Raw genomic sequence first — 22,263 nt, forward strand, 5'->3', positions numbered from 1 at the left:
CCACACACACACACACACACATTATGGCCACCTCCCCATCCATATTGAGTTCAATGGAGAGGTGGCGCCATCTTGTGAGGTCTGTGACTATTAACCCATTTTGAGCGGGAACCCCTTTTGGCGTTAGCATTATGTTATGCTTTAGCTATTGAAAAGTAGCAGATCTACAAGCTCGTAGCGCGCCACCGAGTGGCGCGCTACGAGCTTGTAGGTGTGCTATTTTTGAAAAATCGAAGAACGACTGACATAGAAACATAGCTTTTTCAGAAAACTGTCAGGATCTAGAAGACATTTTTAGAATCTGATCTCAGGTCAAAATGGGTTAAAACAACACAGTGTGACTGTCACGTTCTCTTTTTTTGAATTGGCAAGGTATATATATGCGACTAGGGTTTAAAATAATATTTAAATGTCAACTCGGGCATTTGTTGGATGACAGGTATGCAAAGTCACACCTACACCATGCTTTTGTGAACTTTGCTGACTTGAACACGTTAAATGAAATACCGGTATCTAAAGGATGTGTTTTTAATTTGCAGATTATAGCAACATTGGGGAATTTACACAATAAACACGATTTCAGGATTAACAATTATGTCCTTACTCCTTATGTCCAGTATCTCACCTGAACTATAGGTACTTATTTTTGTTTTTTTAAATAATTTTTATCCCACGATTTTGTAACCCATTTTTTCACCCCTGTGTCAATTATCTAATGTGATCCTGGGCTCTACACACCCTCTTGACTTGAACTCATGCTTCCTTCATGCCCGAGTGTCCAAGTTGCTCCTTTACACCTGACAGGGGGGAGTTTCCCTGGTTGGACGTAGCGCGTGGAAGGAACACGTTATTCCAACCAGTTCCTTTCCCCTCCATCAGGCCCCCCGGCTGGCCAGGGGGAAGCAGTTTAGAGATCAGTACAGTACTGCATGTTTTTTGTGAGGGTACCTACCCTAGTATATATATATATATATATATATATATATAGGGGACACAGGGAGAACATGCAAACTCCACACAGAAAGGCCCTTTCGCCAACCCCGCCTCGGGTATGGGCACTGATGACGCGGAGGAGGAAACACGCCGCCAGCACCCACAGCGTCCCGAGCGGGAATCGAACCCAGGACCTTCTAGCTGTGAGGCGACAGCACTACCAACTGTGCCACCGTGCACCCTGAACTAGGTACTTGTATGTGTGAACATAACACCACACATGTGCAATTACTGTGTATGTAAAGGGAAGATATGGTTTACTGGTAAACAAGTTAAACTCGAATGTTATTGAGTCTTAAGTGTGAAGGTACCGATACATCCTATACTGCCATTTAAAATGTCAGAATGAATGTAAGAATGAATTAATCATTATTAACCCATTTTGGGCGGGAACCCCTTTTGGTGTTTTAAACATTATGTTATAATTTAGCTATTGAAAAATAGCAGATCTACAAGCTCATAGCGCGCCACCGAGTGGCGCGCTATGAACTTGTAGGTCTGCTATTTTTTTTAAATCGTTAAAATGTGCCTCAAATCTTTCAGAAAATTGTCATGATTTAGAAAACATTTTTTTTTTAATTTCGACGTCAGGCCTGAATGGGTAAAAATGTGTGTCTTGTCGTAAAGATTCCTTACGGCAGCGGTCCCCTTTTTTGGCCTTGCACCCCCTGCTACCTCCTTACCTAGCTGACACACCCCCCCCCCCCCCCCCCCCAACGCCAAGTCTCGTTGCATTTGGCAGAAAAATGATTATGGCAAAATAATCACAGAATGTCACTGCACTGAGAGACATGCATCTGCTGTACACTCCCGCAGCTGCTCTATAATACGTCTCCTTACAACAGCGATTTACCGGATTTTGCCGTTTGTGTTAACCCCTTTTGGTGTTAGCATTATGTTATGCTTTAGCTATTGAAAAATAGCAGATCTACAAGCTCATAGCGCGCCACCGAGTGGCGCGCTACGAGCTTGTAGGTCTGCTATTTTTGAAAAATCGAAGAACGACTGTCAGGAGGTAGAAGACATTTTTAGAATCTGATCTCAGGTCAGAATGGGTTAAATAACACCATAAAACCACCATTACCCATTGCATGTCACACACCCGCTAGAGGGCGTCCGTGCACCACAAGTGGTGCACACACACACCAGTGTGGGAACCCCTGCCGTACGGGATTATAAAACATCATCCAGAAGTCCCCTCCTATTGTCAAGCTAAATTACTGGTTTTTAAAACAATATTTAATAGTCACCTCAGTCATTTCCGAGACGACAGGAATGCAAAGGCACATGTTCTGTTTGTACAATGGCATAAAATCTCAGGATGAACGGAGGAAATCTGAGCAGCATGGCCTGGTTTTTTTTTTTCCCACACATGAGTGGAATCATCACAAATCCTGGAGTGATAAGTATGTCAACGAACAGAAGTTGAACTTTCCAGACGAAGACAGACGTGCGTGTGTGTGTGTGTGTGTGTGTGTGTGTGTGTGTGTGTGTGTGTGTGTGTGTGTGTGTGTGTGTGTGTGTGTGTGTGTGTGTGTGTGTGTGTGTGTGTGTGTGTGTGTGTGTGTGTGTGTGTGTGTGTGTGTGTGTGTGTGTGTGTGTGTGTGTGTGTGTGTGTGTGTGTGTGTGTGTGTGTGTCAGTTCCTACCTCAAAGTTGTATTCCCTGTCGGTCCGGGTGCGAGAGATACTCCTCAGCACAATTCTCTCTATGTGCACAGCTGGAAGGAACGCAGCAACCACAGACCAGTTAGTACCACATGCAAATGAAAAAACATTTTGTTTCATGAAAATACAGTTTGACCACAGATTGTCAGCTATGGACTTACATGTTGTGTTTAAATGTACAGTAATACTGTAGATGTATACAGTATCTCTACAGATACAAACACATTCACTTCTGAATCTAATCGATTCATTTAACATACTATTTTTTATTTTCCGTAAATATGCGGGCAAGATAATATAATTGAGCTATAATTTACATCATCAATTTTGGATTTCTATTAAATACAAGCAAGTGCCAGCGTGATTTTATTAAAATGTGAAGTTAAAAAGTTAACACCAAGTGTGTTTTCAATTTTCATAATTACAAATCCCCAGAGTTCAATTCCGGTAAGCCATTAGCATTTTTTATTTATTTAGCTTATCTTCATTCACAGAAATACTCGCTGGGATTATGTTGAAATGAAAATGAAAGTTGACTCTGCTCCCGGGTACAGATGACTAAATCCTTTGATGTCCTCAATGCCAAAGAGAAATGTATTATAAATATGAAAATCTTATAGTAAAATGATGCGTTGGATAGGTTTCCATTGTTACCTTGCCATGTGTAGTAAGAATCAATGTATCAAATGAAAAGTTGACCCATTTAGGCCTGACCTCAAAATTAAAAAAAAAATCTTCTAAATCCTCCAGTTTTCTGAAATAAATATTTTCACTACTTTTCAAAAATAGCAGATCTACAAGCTCATAGCGCGCCGCGCTATGAGCTTGTAGATCTGACGCCGACTGGACATCGTACAGTATGAACTGGGTTGTGACTGCACCCCGAGAAGGCCTGTATTATAGCCAATGAGAGCACAGGACAGCTGTGATCACTGCTCACAGCACTGCGGTCTGTCTGTCTGTCTGTATCGATAGATGATCAGATCATATAACCTCCGACAACTTTAACCCATTTTGACCTGAGATCAGATTCTAAAAATGTCTTCTAGGGTTAGGGTTAGGGTTTTCTGGTTAGGGTTTTCTGAAAAAGCTGTCGTTCTTCGATTTTTCAAAAATAGCAGACCTACAAGCTCGTAAGCGCGCCACTCGGTGGCGCGCTATGAGCTTGTAGATCTGCTATTTTTCAATAGCTAAATTATAACATAATGTTTAAAACACCAAAAGGGGTTCACGGCGCGCCCAAAATGGGTTAAAACTCCTACAGTGTGTAGGGGCCAATACACCACAACAGTGGTTTTTCAACTTTTTTCATATCAAGGTCCATTATTTATTCGTGCCGATTGTGTGCAGCACGTTTTCGTTCACAGGAATTATTAACCCATTTTGACCTGAGATCAGATTCTAAAAATGTCTTCCACATCCTGACAGTTTTCTGAAAAAGCTGTGTTTCTATGTCAGTCGTTCTTCAATTTTTCAAAAATAGCAGACCTAACGAGTGGCGCGCTATGAGCTTGTAGATCTGCTATTTTTCAATAGCTAAAGCATAACATAATGCTAACACCAAAAGGGGTTCCCGTCCCCAAAATGGGCGGGATTTCATGTTCCCCATTATTCCCCAAACATACGAATGACCTTCGGTTGCTAGGCGATCGATAAAAAAACAGAAATAAACCGGAAGTAAGATGGCCTTCTCCATGTGTTTACATTTTTTCAAATGCTTTCATCTAAGATTATTTTCCCTTTTTCCCCATTCTCTTTTTTTCCCTTTTTTTTTTGTCAGGGCCAGACGTGGACTTGTGGCAAACCAACATTACCTTCTCTCTGCATGGCGGCCCTGCGGCTGGGTGGTGTGTGACCGGAGCGTCTGCTGCTGCTCTGACTCTGGCCGTGGGCCGGAGGTGCTGAGTGCTGGCCCAGGCCCAAACCCAGGGAGAGATAGTCCGTCTTCTGGCTCTTCTGCTGCTGCTGCTGGAGGCAAAACACAATTACTGTCAATTATACACAGGTGGTGAAAAAAAAAAAAAAAAAAGAACTCAAAAGTTTTTACTTAAAGGGGAAAACCACCCATTTTCAACATTTTACTATGTCATTAATATACCTTAGAGCTGCTGTGTGGAAATAATAAAAAGGTCCCCCCATTCTGTGTTTCCTAGAACTGTAATTATGAAAAAAATCATTAACATGTTAATGATTTTTTTTCAGACCTTTTGCGGCACAAATCTTTGAATATATATATTCTTTCAGAGCGAACGTTTTAACTCCAATCTTTGCTTCTGAGGGGGTCATATTTTCAGATGGGGGTCTCAAAATGTGCTTGAGTAAAAGTGCAAAGGTATTGGTATGAAAATGGGCTTAAAGTACAAAAGTAAAAGTACTCAAAGCAAAGCAAAGCAGAGTTACTATATTTACCCAGGGTAACTGGACTAAGCATCAGATACTTGTTTACAGCCAGGCCCTGCTCATAGAACATTTCATGGTAGTGGTTCAATGCATTGCTCAAGGGCACTTCAGCGGTGGTAACTTTAACGTGCCGGTCCGGGGATACGAACTGGCGACCTTCCGGTATCAAGACCGCTCATTGTGCAGAATGTCCCATTTCACAAGTTGCCAAATGTATAAAATGTGTGTGTGTGTGTGTGTGTGGGTGGGGGATCAGATTCTAAAAATGTCTTCTACATCCTGACAGTATTCTGAAAAAGCTATGTTTCTATGTCAGTCGTTCTTCGATTTAAAAAAAATAGCAGACCTACAAGCTCATAGCGCGCCACCGAGTGGCGCGCTATGAGCTTGTAGATCTGCTATTTTTCAATAGCCAAAGCATAACATAATGCTAACACCAAAAGGGGTTCCCGCCCAAAATGGGATAATACCTCAGTCTTTGTTATTCAAGTTCAAACTAGTAAGAATATAGTATTTATAGCACGTCTTGTCTAGATACTCTAGAGTCGCTATAGTCCATGTTATTACCCCCAGAAAATATATCACGTGTGAAACAAAAGCTAAATGTTGCAGAGATTGCCAAAAAAGCAATCTTGAGGGAACGTGAAGAAGAATGCTTTGGTTCTGGTGCAGAAGAATTATGGTCCAATAGATTTTAAAAGCTATAATCAGCAAGTTGCATGTTCCACTGTCTCTCTCGTTGCAAATGCTATGACATTGCATTTGTATGGCATTTTAAATGCAGTTTATGAATTGATGCGAGTGCTGAGTGGTAACCCTAGTCTAGATGTTCAAACACAGTGTGTGATTTATTTGTCATTTTGATGTGTTTTAACCCATTTTGGGCGGGAACCCGTTTTGTTGTTAGCATTATGTTATGCTTTAGCTATTGAAAAATAGCAGATCTACAAGCTCATAGCGCGCCACCGAGTGGCGCGTTACGAGCTTGTAGGTCTGCTATTTTTGAAAAATCGAAGAACGACTGACATAGAAACATAGCTTTTTCAGAAAACTGTCAGGATGTAGAAGACATTTATAGAATCTGATCTCAGGTCAAAATGGGTTAATAACTATCAAGTATCAACAAGAGACTAATATTCAATCATTTCCCCTCCTATTTTGAGGGGTGCTAGCCACTCCTCCAATGTCTGGCTTTCAGAAATTGCAATATATATTCTTTCAGAACGTTTTTTTAACTCAAATCTTTGCTTCTGGGCGGGTCCCTGGAACAACGTATTTTCAGATGGGGGTCGGTGGCCAATTACATATTATTTTTGGGGGTCCTTGACATGAAAATGTTTGAGAACCACTGACATAGAAACATAGGGTTTTCTGAAAACTGTCAGGATTTAGAAGGCATTTGTAGAATTGTCCTAAATAAAATCTGTTTGCATGACGTAAATGTGCGATTTGTGGGACGGCATGAAAGGAGCCGCCCCACACACACTAGCACCGATTCTGAAACAATCAACACAATATGTAAAATGACGATGTTTTACTTTTAGTAATATTGTCAACCAGGTTAAAGAAATCACAGATTGAGGGCTTTAACCTTTCCTTCGTATGAGATATCCGACAAGAGACTATTGCTATTGCTCAATGCGCAACACATTGAGAGCATGTTTTCGCTGTGCCACATGCCTCCAAAAGAAGACATGATGATGGTTTCTAAGACTGAAATCAATCATGGCGACAGTGACACTTGGTGGTGACAATATGCTATTTCCGTGCTCGGACACAGGGACACACACACATAGCTGTCTATAGAGCGTCGCAGTCCCGCCGCCTTTCATGACGACGCCAGGCCCAGGAAATAGTTTCCAATGCATTTTTCCCCATAGACATTTCAAAACGTATTAATTTAAAGACCTTATAAGCATCGTACAAAGCCAACTCTTGTCGTGACAAATCATGACAACAAACAAACAAACTTTTCGGGCTGAACAAATAATTACAAAGAAGAAAAACAACAAAAAAAGTGTTGTAACCTGCCGTTTTCTTCTTTTATTTGTTCAGCCCGGAAAATTGTGTGTTTGTTGTCATGATTTGTCACGACAAGAGTTGGCTTTGTCCGCGGCGTAAATGTCTTTAAATAAATACTTTCTGAAATGTCTATGAGGAAAATGAACGGGGATTTATTTTCCGGGTCTCTCGAGGGGGGGGCGGGACTGCGACGCTCTACAGGAGTGGTTGCACCACTCAAAAATAAAGAATAAACAGGACCCCACTCGTGACGTCGTGCGTCAGCCACAGTGGGCTTCACACGAGTGTGATTTTTTGTAAAGCATATCAATGTCCACCAGTGGCGTATCCAGGAATTACGTTTTGGGCAGGCAAGATCATGTGTTAATTGTCGTCTCCCCGCGCACAATCGAGATATACCTGCCAGACGAGTAGGCTGAAAGGCATGCATTTACATTCCAATGGGTGATTGATGGTCGCGCTCTACCGCAACGGCCAATCAGCTGTCCATTAATAGTTCTCAGGTCTTGTTTTTGTCTTCTTTTTGAGTGGTGTAAACCACTCCTACAACTGGCTTTGTTAGTTTACGTGTCTGTCTGTCTGTCTGTCTGTTCGCAAAAAATGAGCATGGTTGCTATGGTCACCCAGTTCACCCGGGTGTGATTGCATTACGTCAGACATTACGCCAGACCACAGCTGATCAGTCTATATAAGACCTTACACCACTCAGTTCACACGGGTGTGATTTTTATTTTCTCATTGTATGGATTTTGGCCAGGCCAGAAATGGATTTGGACAGGCGGACGCCTGCCCTCGCCTTATTGTAGATACGCCTCTGATGTCCACATCAGCTCTAAAGCTCCTCCCAAGACGTTGTGTGTCCCCTCCCCTCCCCTTCTCTGCCTGGTTTTGTAATGTGCTATACAAATAAACTAGCCTTGCCTTGCACAAGTGCCGTGGAAGATGACCGATAGTGGCTAAGGTTGGCTCACGTTGGCTTCTACAATCTGTAGGCGTTTACTTTGGGAGGATTGTTGTTACACCACAATGGCGTAAATTCCTTGTTATGTCGCGCGGCAGAGAGAGACCAGTTCAAAGTAATAGCGCCACAGGGCCTTTTTCCTCCTTAAGAGAATTCCATACTAAAAGGCTTTCTATTACCTTTCTTTGTAGTTGTTACGTGACGTCCCCACCAAAGAGGTCCAGGTGTTATTTTGTGCAAAAGCTCCTTATTGGCTATTTCCCCTACCATAAGCCCTAAATGAATTGCATTGAAGGGAATTGAATGGGGCTATGGGGTGTTGTGATAATTCGCTTATTTCCATCGCTCAAAATTATTATTTTTGAGTGTTGCAAACCACTCCAACAACCAGCTTTGTCTGTACCCGTGTACCCGTGTATGTACCCGTGTACCTGTATGTGGGACCCAAATAAATGAGCATGGTTACTATGGTCACTGACATTACGTCAGACCACAGCTGATCAGGCTATATAAGACCTTGCACCACTCAGTTCACACGGGTGTGATTTTTTTGTATTTATCCTCTCTTCATAATGTAAATAATATCCCAAGCGGCACACTTTACTACTTATTTCGATGGAAATAAGCGAATTAGCACAACACCCCATAGCCCCATTCAATTAAATGCAATTCATTGAGGGCTTATGGTAGGGGAAATAGCCAATAAGGAGTTTTTGCACAACAAAACACCTGGACCTCTTTGGTGGGGACGTAGCGACTACAAAGAAAGGTTTCTTACCTTTCTAGCATGGAATGCTACTTTAATGATGACCAACTTGGACCCGAGGACGATTCTACAAATGCCTTCTAAATCTTGACAGTTTTCTGAAAAACCCTATGTTCCTTGACATGAAATAGTCAATAGGACCCCCAGAATTATATGTAATCCCATCTGAAAATATGTTGTTCCAGGTACCCCCCTCCCCCAGAAGCAAACATTTGCGTTAAAACGTTCGCTCTGAAAGAATATATATGTTTAAAGATTTGCGCCATTTTTAGAATCTGCCTGAGGCCTGAGGGCGATTCTAAAAATGATGTTTCTATATACTGTACTGCAGGGTTCCCCAATAGGCGGCACGCAGGCCATTTGCGGCCCGCGGAGCGCCCCCTTGTGGCCCCTGGAAGAATTTTAAAAAAGGGGGTCCCAGATACAAATGGCATTAAATGGGGGTCAGTAGCCTATGCATGTCAAACTGGGCATCCTTTTCAAATGGGGTCTTGCCCTGAAAATGAATTTTCAGGGCAAGACCTCGACCTCGTGCGTGCGGACTCGGCTCAAAATATGGCCCTTGAGGAAAATTAATTGGGGAACCCTGCTGTACTGTATATGGCAACAGCATCCCTAAAAGGGGTTCCCAGATTGAAAGATATAGTCGCGTATAGGAAACGGATAATACAGGCGTTCACAAGTTCTGTCCACTCTTGGAAAGTAGGTTCCCCCAAATCTATAGTTTGATGTGCCAGTCTCTCCTATATACACAAAGCGGAAACTGAGAGAACGTCACGTACTGCATTTGGGACTACTAGGCTATAGCCTACTTTTCATACAATGTTCTCCATGGTCCTAGTTTACCATTAAAGCCTTTGGAAATGGGCCGAGAGGAGCCTTGAACACAAATAGGACATGTGTGAGCACTGACTGCACCACCTCACCGCATGCATGGGAGAGCAATATGCACCTCGGAAAGATTCAAATGTTTGCTTCCGATACCGTCATGTGTAGAGAAACATTATTATAATGCATTTTAATAGCACTGTTTGCGTTTATATATTGTAAGTTAACCCATTTAGGACTATTTCTCAAACATTTTCATGTCAAGGACCCCCAACATTATATGTAATTGGCCGCCGACCCCTATCTGAAAATAAGTTGTTCCAGGGACCACCAAGAAGCAAAGATTTGAGTTAAAAACGTTCTCTGAAAGAATAATATATTCAAAGATTTTTGCGCCACATTTCCAGGATAAAAAAAAAAATAGCAGATCTACAAGTTGCATGCTATTTGTTAATAGCTAAAGTATTTTTTGGTGTTTTAACTAAGCGTTATGTTATAATTTAGCTATTGAAAAATAGCAGATCTACAAGCTCATAGCGCGCCACCGAGTGGCGCGCTACGAGCTTGTAGGTCTGCTATTTTTGAAAAGTCGTGAATCTTTGAATATATATTTTTTTGTTTCGACGTCAAGCCTAAATGGGTTAAAACACCAAAAGGGGTTCCCGTCCTGAGTGCATTAATGGGGTTTTACTAGCAATGCTACATAATAGATTGGTTAGCCCCATTATAACCATTCAGCGAATATAGCAGATCTGCATCACGCAACGCGGCAGCCGTCCTCACTTGTACAGCATTTCCCCGCCCCCTTTCCACGCCCCCTTTTGGAGCTAGTGGTGTTATTTTTTTTGCGGTCAGTAGGCTTCCATGTTAAAAGAGGTATTTTCACAAGCCACAAACTACCGTTTTCAGCGTTTTGTAAAGGTAAGGTTTATTCTACTTATTTGAGTTGTTATACCATTGTGTTTTCTTCATATTATTATCGGTCTTTGACATTAGGAAATGTACTTAGATTCTCCAGAGAAAAATGTAAATGCCTAATGTTAAAGGAGAATTCCATACTAAAAGGCTTTCTTACCTTTCTTTGTAGTTGTTACGTCCCCACCAAAGAGGTCCAGGTGTTATTTTGTGCAAAAGCTCCTTATTGGCTATTTCCCCTACCATAAGCCCTAAATGAATTGCATTGAATGGGAATTGAATGGTGCTATGGGGTGTTGTGCTAATTCGCTTATTTCCATCAATCAAAATTATTATTTTTTTGTATATATCCTCTCTTCATAATGTAAATAATATCCCAAGCAGCACACTTTACTACTTATTTCGATGGAAATAAGCGAATTAGCACAACACCCCATAGCCCCATTCAATTCCCATTCCATTCAATGCAATTCATTGAGGGCTTATGGTAGAGGAAATAGCCAATAAGGAGTTTTTGCACAAACAAAAACCTGGACCTCTTTGGTGGGGACGGAACGACTACAAAGAAAGGTAAGAAAGCCTTCTAGCATGGAATTCTACTTTAAATGCCACCACTATCTACCGGAAGTGGGCGTGGAAAGGGGGCTGTGAGATAGGCCTATGACTGACTGTTGATCTCCTAACAAAAACGATCTATAAGTTCACAAGATGCTTGGCAAAATTGAGTGCGACACCGTCATATAACGAAGCATAACACATCACAGTGCGTTTGTTCTGACTGAGCTTGTAGAGCTGCTACTTCCATCCATCCATCCATCCATCTTCAACCGCTTATCCGCAGTCGGGTAGCGGGGGGCAACAGCTCCACCAGAGTGTTCCTGAGTGCTTCCCTCTCCAGAGCAGCATTCGTGACTTCCTCCTGGGCTGGGGGATCCCGAGACGTTCCAAGGCCAGCGAGTCGATGCGTTTCCTCCAACTGCGCCTTGGTCTCTGCCCCGGGATCGCCTCCCAGTGGGACGTGCATCGAGGACCTCCCTATAGGGAGACGCCCGAGAGGCATCCTAACCAGATGCCCGGACCACCTAAGATGGCTCCTTTCCAGGCGAAGAAGCAGCGACTCTACTCCGAGTCTCTCTCGTGTGTGACTGAACTGCTACTTTTGAGATTTAATAGTGGGACAAAAGGAGCAGACGGTCCAAGTACACCGCCCTGGGGGACCCCGGTCAATGTATATATGTACTAGTAATTTACAAACGCTGAGGAAGGCCATACAGGCCGAAACGCGTCCGTTTTTCAGTCTCAGAGGTAAATAAAATCATGTAAAAGTACATACAATGAGTGCTGCGGGTTGTCTGCTACGGCAGTACTATTCTCCTAGTAATTTAGTAACATGTGCAAACATTTAGTAACATTGTGCAAAATAAGATGGCCACACACACACACACACACACACACACACACACACACACACACACACACACACCCCCCCCAATGGAAGTCGCTGACCGCTAAGTTTATTTTTTGACTGTACAAAAGGCCAGCGCTGCATGTCGCGGGCGTCCCTATCAAACTGCGGACATGTCACGTGTCACACAGGCTTGTTGCTTGCGTTTGTCCTCCAGAAGGAAGCCATGTTCGGACATCTGCTAAAGCGCTGAAACACTCCTAGGTGTTTGGGCTGAAAGAGACACTCAAAGAGTTGAGCAACAACGACGCTTCTCAATCAACTTATCAGTGGTGCAAAGTAACTAATAAGTACTGTACTTAAGTACGGTTGAGGATTCGTACTTTACTTGAGTATTTCCAATTTCCAATACTTTTACTTCCACTCCACTACATCTCGGATCCATATACCGGTATTGTACTTTTACTCCACAACAAACAAAACATGCTTTAACCCATTTTGGACTGGGGGCGGATTCTAAAAAGGCATTCTAAATCTAGTCTAATTTTTCTGAAAAACTTCAAATATCTATATTATGCTTTTTTTTGTAATTTTTTTAATACTGCCCCTTGGCCAATAAGGGAACACTATTATTGCTGAGTGACATAACTACGGTATGTTTGGAGGTTGGTTTAAGGTCAATAATGGGTTTAAAGGATTTAGTGCCTAATAATTATTTTTTTACCAATTTCCTATAAACCGCAATATTGGGTGCTGGAACTGAGCTCATGCTTCCTTCAATGCATGAGGAGTCCAAGCGGATTCCTTTCACCTGACAGGGGGGAGTTTCCCCCGGTTGGATGTAGCGTGTGGAAGGCACCCCCATGTATTTTGTGAGGGTAGGGGACATCACGCGGAGGACATGCAAACTCCACACAGAAAGGCCCTTTCGCCAACCTCACCTATAGAGCATCATGGGCGTTGATGGCGTGGAGGAGAGAACACGGCCCCATCGCCCAAAGCGTCCCCAGAGGGAATCGAACCCAGGACCTTCTAGCAGTGAGGCGACAGCGCTACCGACTGCGCTACCGTGGTGCCCCTCTTTGTCCCGTTTTTTACACTTGCTGCCAGTTCCCACCCGACGTTGTGTGGAAGTTCAGACTGATCCAGATCGTACTGAATAACTGTCAGCTTGCATAAGGTCTTCAGACTAGGACTCGAGTCTAAGATGAACAGGTCATCATTGGCAAATATGATGATTCGATCTCCCACCATGCACGCGTGGTTTTTCCCTGAACTCCAGACTTTTCCCTTTGTCTCAACCTTCTTCCAGGAGAAGGTCTCTGGACTGAATCTCCTCAGATCATCATCACCGAGGTAGCGATGATGTGTCGTTTTTCGACCAAATATGTACAGCTCTCCATTGTAGGCAAAGGCTGAATAAAACACGAGGTCTGGAAGAGGATGTTCAGAGGCTGTGTTCAGCCAGGAGTCGGTCTCTGTGTCAAACACTCTGATGGTGCCTTTCTGTTCCCAACTGTTCCCAAATACAAACATCTTTGTCCCGATAATGGTGGCAGAGGCACCACTTAAGGTAAAGGTAGTAGTGGTGTTGATTAAAGACCAGACCATTGTGCTGGTGTCCAACTTGTAGATGTCATTAGTCAATCCAGCGCAGCGTCCGACATAGATAAACATGACCTTCCCCAAGGCACAGGCTAAGTGGTCACGCCTCTCAACTGGAACAGGTCCGGTAACCCTGGGTTTGAACCATTTGTGGGCGTCGACATTGAATGCATAAAGCTTGTTGTCTAAGAAAGGCTTCCCTCCCCAGATGTAGACTGTATCCTCTATCAGCACAGCTGTGCATCTCCATCTCCTGGACAGAACCTCATGGTGACCCTCTCCTCTCCCGGGGGTCAGAGGGGTCAACTTCCTCCAGCGCAGAGACACCGTGTTGAAGACGAGGACATGAATCTGACGACATCTGTCCTTCGTGTCCTTAGCGACGCTGTACCCGCCGAAGGAATACACATAGTTTCCCACGGCAACAACAGTGGCGTGGCGCCTTCTGGACGAGTCTCTCATATGCACGGAACACAAAAACATTTCAAACTCTGCGCAGAATGGAGTGGTCTGTGTACGTGCGACCACTTTTACTGGTACAGTGGCAGAAACGTCATGGCACGTTTGGCCAATCCATGAAGCCGATACTTGTTGGTCTACCATATACAGTATGGTCATTTGATCGCCATGCCAACCAATCTATGGACTCTTAATGTTAGCCTTAAGCAGTGACTTCATGTGGCAGCCACTCACTTCACACAAGTGTGTTATTGAGAGACGCTATTGGGGGTTGTGCAAACACAAACATTGAATGCCATTGACAATGAATGTCCGGTTTTGAGTCTTTGTTTGCGACCGAAGGTCGCATTTACTATGAAATCCTGCATATTGCGTCCGTCACACTTCCATATATGGTCATGCCTCGTGACATCATCGGGGATCTCCATATATGGGCATATGCATATGTATCCCCCACAGAGCCAACCAGTGCCTTGGCAAGTGCATCACCGGACCCAGAGCGACCGGACCTAGCGTTGTCGCGATTGTGCAACTTCTCCGTAACCTCCTCGAGCAAGGCCCATGCATACTCCAGTTTTAGGTGATACGTTATCACCTTCACCCATGACCTTCATAACGAGTCGAGGCCATCATACTCGCGGTGATGTCCTTAATACTTTCAGCGCCATTGCCGTCGATTAAAGTCAATTGAAGCCTAATTTTGATACTGACGCTTAACGCCATTGCCGACGGCCTTCGGCAATTGCACTTTTATGGCACGTTCGATTGCTCGAGCCATAATGCTACTCACGTTAGCCGGTTAGCTAGCTGTGTTGTTAGCACAGCACTGGATCGCCCATCTTAGATCGTCGTCGCCATAATAATCCATTCTATCCATTTCTTTCAATCGCCTGTATCTCCTATTCCTTGTCCCAGATGGCATTTTGGTCAAAACAATTTCTTTGACGGCACAGATATGACGATCTGGAGCTCTGCAGAGCTCCGGTCTGGCTTCAGATGGTAAACAAGGCCTGTCCGCTCTGTGTAGCTTCCAAGGTTATGACTACTGCTCATGGACCGGAAATGGCGGCTTTTCAAAATAAGAGCTCAAATTAAATGGCTCCAGAGTGAAAGGACTTGTCTGATAGTAAAAACAGAGAGACGCGTCGGGGTCCGCGGTGATAGCTGATCACTGCGGCGAATGACGTTATGTTGTATTTCTCTAACCCTTAAAAAACTACACCGCGGTGATAAGCTATCACCACAAACTGGAGTATGAATGCAGATTGGGGCTCGTACTTGGTGCAGTACTTGGTCAGGTACTGGATCATGGCATGGCGGCTTGTGACCGCCATGCGAACATTTTTAACTCAAATCTTTGCTTCTGGGGGGGTTCTTGGAACAACATATTTTCAGATGGGGGTCAGCGGCCGATTACATATAAGTGTTGGGGTCCTTGACATGAAATATTGAGAACCACTGAAAATTGTCATGATTTAGAAGACTTTTTTTTTTTATTTCGACGTCAGGCCAAAATGGGTTAATCGGGTAGTTATTCATCAGCGGAGCATTCCGCGGTGGGACGTAGACGACATCGCCGGGGGCCCTTCCCCATATATGGGAATGTCCATATATGGCCATATTGCCGTGACAGTCTCATGATAACCAGTGTGGTTGCTGCAACACGCGGTCACACTTGCAAATGAACCAAGTTGGTACAACACATGGATCTCCATACGTGGAGCCGACTATCATCACCTGGATCTCCATATATGAAGGTCACGACACTGACCTCATCAAACCCTGGATAGCCCATACATGGTTTGACATACTAGATCTGCATATATGGAGCCGGCCAGCAACTCTGAATCTGACCTCACTGACACCAGATTAATAGTTGAACCCCTGCTTCTCAACGGTGCCATATTAAGAAGCTCTGTTGTTTCAGCACGACCTCACCCTTCAGTATGATGATAAGAGCGGCCCTCACTTGACACGGAAAAGGTGATTTGTTTCCTCCTACATCCAGCTTTTCGCTTAGCGTCCACAAACTTCGGCTTCAATTCCCATTGACAATGAATGGAGAATTGTACGTCATCGTGCCTGAGCAACTTGGGCAGTGTCAATTTTACGTCATGACGATGACGTGACTCACGTGAGTGCCCCTCACTTCACACAGGTGTGATTTTTGTGTTGTAGGTTAAGTTCCACGCGTACTACAGACATGTCACGCATGACATTCCCAGGATTGCTTTCCATTTCTGTTTTTAAATAACTTGACCTGAGGTTCACAACAAATATGTATTTGGTTTGGTATCATTGTGTTCTCATGTGTCACTGTTGTGCTACAACAGTGTAGCATAGGGGTTTGCATGTCACAGATGCCAACATGACCGTGTCAAGAGAAATGGATGCATATTGGTGATACACTGAAACACTCGCCTCGTTTCGTCTCGCGGCGCTCGCGCAACTTCTCGTCTTTGCATTGACTTGTATGTAATCGCGCCGCTCTAACCATCCAAGTCTGAACACAGCTTTAGAGCAGTGGTTTTCAACCAGTGGTCCTTTAACCCATTTTGACCTGAGATCAGATTCTAAAAATGTCTTCTACATCCTGACAGTTTTCTGAAAAAGCTATGTTATGTCGTTCTTCGTTTTTCAAAAATAGCAGACCTACAAGCTCGTGGCGCGCCACTGAGTGGCACGCTATGAGCTTGTAGATCTGCTATTTTTCAATAGCTAAAGCATAAGATAATGCTAACACCAAAAGGTGTTTCCGCCCCAAAATGGGTTAAGGGACGCCAGGTTGTCACCAGCTAAATTATGGAGTTGGTAACCAAATGGACCCTTATAGACTTTTAGCCCTTGAGCATAAAATTAAACCAAATGGACCCGTAATTAATTTTACACTCTCAAGGGTTAAGTTATTGTTAAACATCTGCACTACTTAATTTACAAGAAGTCTACTCAATTCGAGGATGGAAAATAATTGTCATTTCGATCAACGTTTGCCTGTTATCTCTTCTATGGCACCACATCAATACAGCATGGAATTGGTGACAAAATCTTATCGATAACAAAATATTCTACATGTTGAGTCCGAGAGGCTAAATGTCATCAAATGGTGGTGCGTGGTAAAAATGCCTAATACATAATGGGCCTTGATATGAAAAAGGTTGAATGAAAACCCCTGTGTTACTTTTTGAATGGTGATGATTTGAGGTGAAGTCAATTAATATTAAGTTAAACTACTTCCCATGTGGCTGGCGTGTCCCTGAGACGCCCCAGCCACAAAAATCACACCTGTGTGAAGTGAGGGGTACTCTTATCACCAAACATTATGTTACATCACATTCCGTGCTCGACTAATTTAAACCTTCCCTTTTGGCATCTTCACTTTTCTGCCCGCCCCTCACTTTTATCTTCAATGTACTTTGCTCAGCCAATCAAATCATCGCTATGGGGTGATCAGCCAATCACAAGCCAATGTTTGTGTTTACACAAACCCGGAAAGCTGGGCATAGGAGGGGCTAGTGCCCCTTAAAAAAATAAAAGAATGCTGGGGGCCCCTGGAACCCCAGGACCCCACTTGAAAGTGCACTGTTGCCCTCTGTATTTGTTTTTGAGTGGTGTAAACCACTCCTACAACTGGCTTTTGTGTGCAGAAAAAAAATGAGCATGGTTGCTATGTTCAAAATAATTTCTGACGTAATTAAATCACACCCGGGTGAACTGGATGACCGTAGCAACCATGGTCATTTTTTCTGCACAAAAACAGCCAGTTGTGAAATCACATCCGGGTGTGAGGCTAAATAATACCTTACCTTATATAATACCTTAGACATTACGTCAGACCACAGCTGATCATGCTATATAAAACCTTACACCACTCAGTTCACACGGGTGTGATTTTTATTCTGTAAAGCACTTTGAATTGCCTGTGTATGAAAGGTGCTATATAAATAAAATCGCCTTGCCTTGCCTTTGAGAACCAATGAACTAGTTGACTTGGCTCTGTGACTGTCTTGAAGTGTCTTTGATAAGTAACTAACAGTCAGTTAGCAGTGCTAACTGACTGTTAGCACTGCTAACCACAGCTCCGGTGGTGAGGTGACCACCGGAGCTGTAATAACGTGGAGCGGTGGTGAGTAAAAACAGAGAGAAGGGCCGGGGAGAGCGGTGGTTTGCTCTTCACCGCGGCTCCGTGACGTCATGTTGTAGTTCGGTGGTCACCTCACCACCGAAAATATTAGACTATGAATAACGCTTAACCTCACAGGAAGCCATGGCTTAGTTTTAACCTGCCACGCATGTTGGGAGCCATGGGTCAGTTATACCTGCCACGGGTTAGTTTTAACCTGCCACATTTCGGGAGTCACCCCAGGTGAGTTTTAACCCGGCCACGGGTTAGTAATGCCTTTCGGACTGTTAGTATGTCTAACCAACGAAAGCACCCCTGTTTGATGTTATATTATATATTTGCTGCTGCATTGTCTGAAGGAAGTAAGTCTTAGGGCCAATTCATACTCCTATTTTACCGCTGTAAAATAAATAATAAAGAATCGTCAGACATTTTCAGTAGCACCGAAGAGCCGACTTTAGGACGGTACCCGCCCCCCCGAACCTCAAATAACATCACATTGTAGGCACGACCGCAGGCTAATGACTAATGAGTATAATTTTGGGGGTCCTTGACATGAAAAAGTTTGAGAACCACTGAGCTATATCAGTGATATTGTAGTATTTAATTTCACCGTTGTAATGTAGTGGCAATGCACTAGAGTTGGCTTTCAAAGTGCTGTCCTCGAGGGGGGTCTCTGGGACACCCCAGCCAAATGGGAAGTAGTTCAACTTAATTTTAATTACATTCACCTAATAGTATATACTCTCTAACAGTGTTTCAGTGTCACCAATACACATCCATTGCTCTTGCAACTTTATGTATGGAGGTCTGTAAGGCACGAAAACAAGTTTGAGAACCATGTAGTAGTCAGCATGGACACCGTTACATAACGGGACCCTCCTCCTCCTCCGCCCCATTATGCCCACGGAAACACACTCAAGAGTCGTGAACTCAACTCACTCACTCGACTCACTATAGCTGCTAGCTTAATAGCACAGTGCCATTGGTTCTCAAAGTGGGGTCCGGGGACCCCTAAGGTTACTTGAGGGAGTTCCAGGGGGGCCTAGCTAAATTAGAGATAGTTAGGAACCAATTGTACCCTTATGGGTCTGTAGCCTCAGAGATTGTACAAATGTACCATTTGTACACTCCGAGTAAATGAACAGTGATTTTACAATATTAATAGGGGTCCCAGAGATCATATAATATAAACGACATGATTAAATGGGGGTCCGCGGTCTAATAAATGTGGATTTGGGGGGTCCTTGTCATGAAAAAGTTTGAGAACCACTGATGTGTGTGTGTGTGTGTGTGCTAGCATAACATGCTAGCTCGCCTGCATGAAAGGTCGTCCCCTGAGCGTTAGACATGATAGCAACGCTAGCTTAGCCAATGCTAATGCTTTCAACGAGGTAGTAGTGTACTCGCATGTTTGTTTTATAAGTAAAAGTATATCAATGTTCCAATGTAGAAATACTCTGTTACAAGTAAAAGTCCATACATTCAAAATGTACTTCAAAACGTATTGGTAGGGAAATGTACTTATAAGAGTACCAAAAAGTAGAAAGTTTATGCAGAATCATATGTCCCATTTCATTTCATTCAAATGTCCAAAATGGGCTGAAGTAGGTCATGTATTTTAGTAGGCTAACTAAAGTTTTCAAATAATTATAGTGGCGTAAAAGTGCAATATTTGCCTTATTGACATGTAAAGTGGAGTATAGAAGCAAATTGTATTGATGATAGCATAGCATTGCTAAGCATGGGTCAAGTGCAAAAAAAAAAGTTCAAGTATTCAGTCTAGCCTCTGGACTCATGATTCTGACATCTCCAATGTCAGAATATATAAAAAAAACAACAACAAAAAACACATCTTCCAGATTCTAAATATTAGGCTATGCATGTAGCATCTACTGTATTAATCCATTCACTCATTAAAATAGCACCGTGACTGTTTGTTTACCGTGGTGGTGGTCTGCTGGGCGGCTAACCGCCGGCGGCCCTCCTCCACCTCCTCCCGGGCGAGGAGGTCCACCTTGTCCAGCTGGCCCCGCAGCGTCTCTCTCTGGTGGAACGGGAAGGCAGGGTGGAGGGAGGCCATGGTGAACAGCAGCGCCAGCTGCTCCAGGGGTCCGACCGGGGGGGCCGCCTCTGCCTCGCCGGGCACGGGCACCCCGACCCCACAGTGCTGGGGCTCCGACCTCCGATGATCGCTCCACTCCGGCTCCATGAACGCCGGGTGGTGGCGGTGGTTGTTGTGGTGGTGGTGGTTGTGGTCCCCGAACGGAGGGACTTGCGGGTTATATCCGTGGTGGTGGTGGTGGTTGTGGTTCTTGTTGTTGTGGAACCGCGCGGGGTCTATGTGGCTCAGGATCCCGAACAGGACCCGGGCGCACTCCCTGCTGTCGGAGCCCAGCAGGGACAGGCACACGAGCAGCTTGGAGCGCACCACGGGGTCGACGCTGGCCGCCGCCGCGTCCGCCAGCAGCCCCAGCTCCGCGGCGCTGTTGGCGCGGATCTCCGCGTCCCGCAGGACGTGGTAGTCCCTCCGGGCCAGATCCTCCAGGTAGGAGCCCAGGAAGCGGAGCTCCAGCGGCTGGCACATGTGCAGCAGCCCGCACATGAACTCGACGCGCTTGGCGGGGTCGAGGCGCAGGCCGAACCACTCGAACACCGTCTCCTTGTCCAGCAGCACTGGCAGCCGGGGCGGGTCCGCCGCCGCCGCGGGACGTCCGATGACCGTCGCCGGCGAGGAGGAACCGAGTACTCCGCCGGGGAGATTTTCCAATTCCAGATCGAGTTGTTGCGACAAGTAGACAGTGTCGGCCACCGCGTCGCCGCCGCCTCCTCCTTCCTCGCCCGTTCTCATCGGCAGCTTCATTTTAAGCATTATTATCGTCTCGACGCGAGAGGCGATCGGGTGCGTGTCAATCACGGATCAATAGACATTATTCGCGCGATCGGATGGCTTCCCAGCGCCGAATACACCATAAGGAACTATTCGTTTTTGTACAGTGTTATTCTATTTTTTTAAGCTAATAGTCACAGTGTAGCGGCGACACTAGGGCTGTAGTTTTTCCTGCTCTCTCCACTGGGCGTCAATCATCCACTGTGACTCCTCCCCCCTCCCTAAGTCTTGACTGAACTGGCCCGGGGCCCAGCCCAGGCTGGGTCCTAAACAGAACCGTTCCTATTCCAAACCTATATTATGTGTCCTAAACCAGTGGTTCTCAAGGTGGGGGTCCTTGACGGAGTTCCAGGGGGTCCCCAGCTAAATGATAGATAGCAAAGCAAAGCAAAGTTCTTTGTTTACCCAGGGAAGTGGACTAAGCTCGAGATGCTTGTTTACAGCCACACCCTGCTCATAGAACATTTCATGGTAGGGGTTCAATGCCTTGCTCAAGGGCACTTCAGGCTATAGGAACCAAATGGACCATTGGACCCTCATGGGTCTGTAACTAGAGTGTATACAAATGAAACCAAACGTTGTACAGTTTGTACACTCAAATTAACTTTGAAATTAACTATTTTTACAATATAAATTGGGGTCCCAGAGATAGAAATGCCATTAAATGGGGGTCCCTATGCATGTCAAACTGGGGATCCTTGAAATTTAAATTTGAGAAAGTCTTCTCAATGGGGTCCCGGGTCCCTGGCATATTATTTTCAAATGGGGGTCCGTGGGATAATAAGTGTCAAGTGTCCTTGACATGAAAAAGTTTGAGAACCACTGTCCTAAACCAAACCTGACCCACTACAACTTACCGGGCCGGGTTACAAACAGAACAGGACCTATCTAAGGCTACTCCAGAGTCCAGATTCTGCCTACCGGGCCTACTAAATATGTTCTGGTCAAATTAACATTGCATTAAGACTAAAACACTTTTTGATATTTAGTCGACTAAGACTAGACTAACTAAATCAAAATCTGCAGAAAAAGAGCATGTCAGCTCTGCCATTGAGTGCCAACTGTACATTAAAACAAAAACATATAATTTTACATTTACAAATAAATATCATGTAAATACTATAGGTTATAGACTGTGGGCAGAGGGGTTGAGGATCATCATAAATCTATGGGATCATTTACATTCCCATGTATGTCTGGGACCCCAATTTATATTGTAAAATCGACAGACAG

The 22,263-nt window shown here is 44.3% G+C and overlaps 1 protein-coding gene across 4 annotated transcripts in view; it reads right to left on the reverse strand.

Annotated features, from left to right (window-relative positions):
* zcchc2 (zinc finger, CCHC domain containing 2) overlaps nt 1-21,187 on the reverse strand; it is a 66,623-nt gene extending 45,436 nt beyond the window's left edge. For 3 of the 4 annotated variants that reach the window (XM_079489942.1, XM_079489940.1, XM_079489939.1), the window contains exons 1-3: nt 20,086-21,187; nt 4,474-4,627; nt 2,642-2,712 (exon numbers count right to left, since the gene is read on the reverse strand). In XM_079489942.1, coding sequence (XP_079346068.1) covers nt 2,642-2,712; nt 4,474-4,627; nt 20,086-21,012 — 1,152 coding nt within the window. In that variant the 5' untranslated portion in view covers nt 21,013-21,187. The remainder of the gene's footprint in view (nt 1-2,641; nt 2,713-4,473; nt 4,628-20,085) is intronic. The other variant, XM_079489941.1, reaches the window with a different exon arrangement.
* Between the last annotated feature and the right edge of the window lie 1,076 nt (nt 21,188-22,263).

The sequence above is a fragment of the Electrona antarctica genome, assembly GCF_951216825.1.
Source record: "Electrona antarctica genome assembly, chromosome: 20".
NCBI lineage: Eukaryota > Metazoa > Chordata > Actinopteri > Myctophiformes > Myctophidae > Electrona > Electrona antarctica.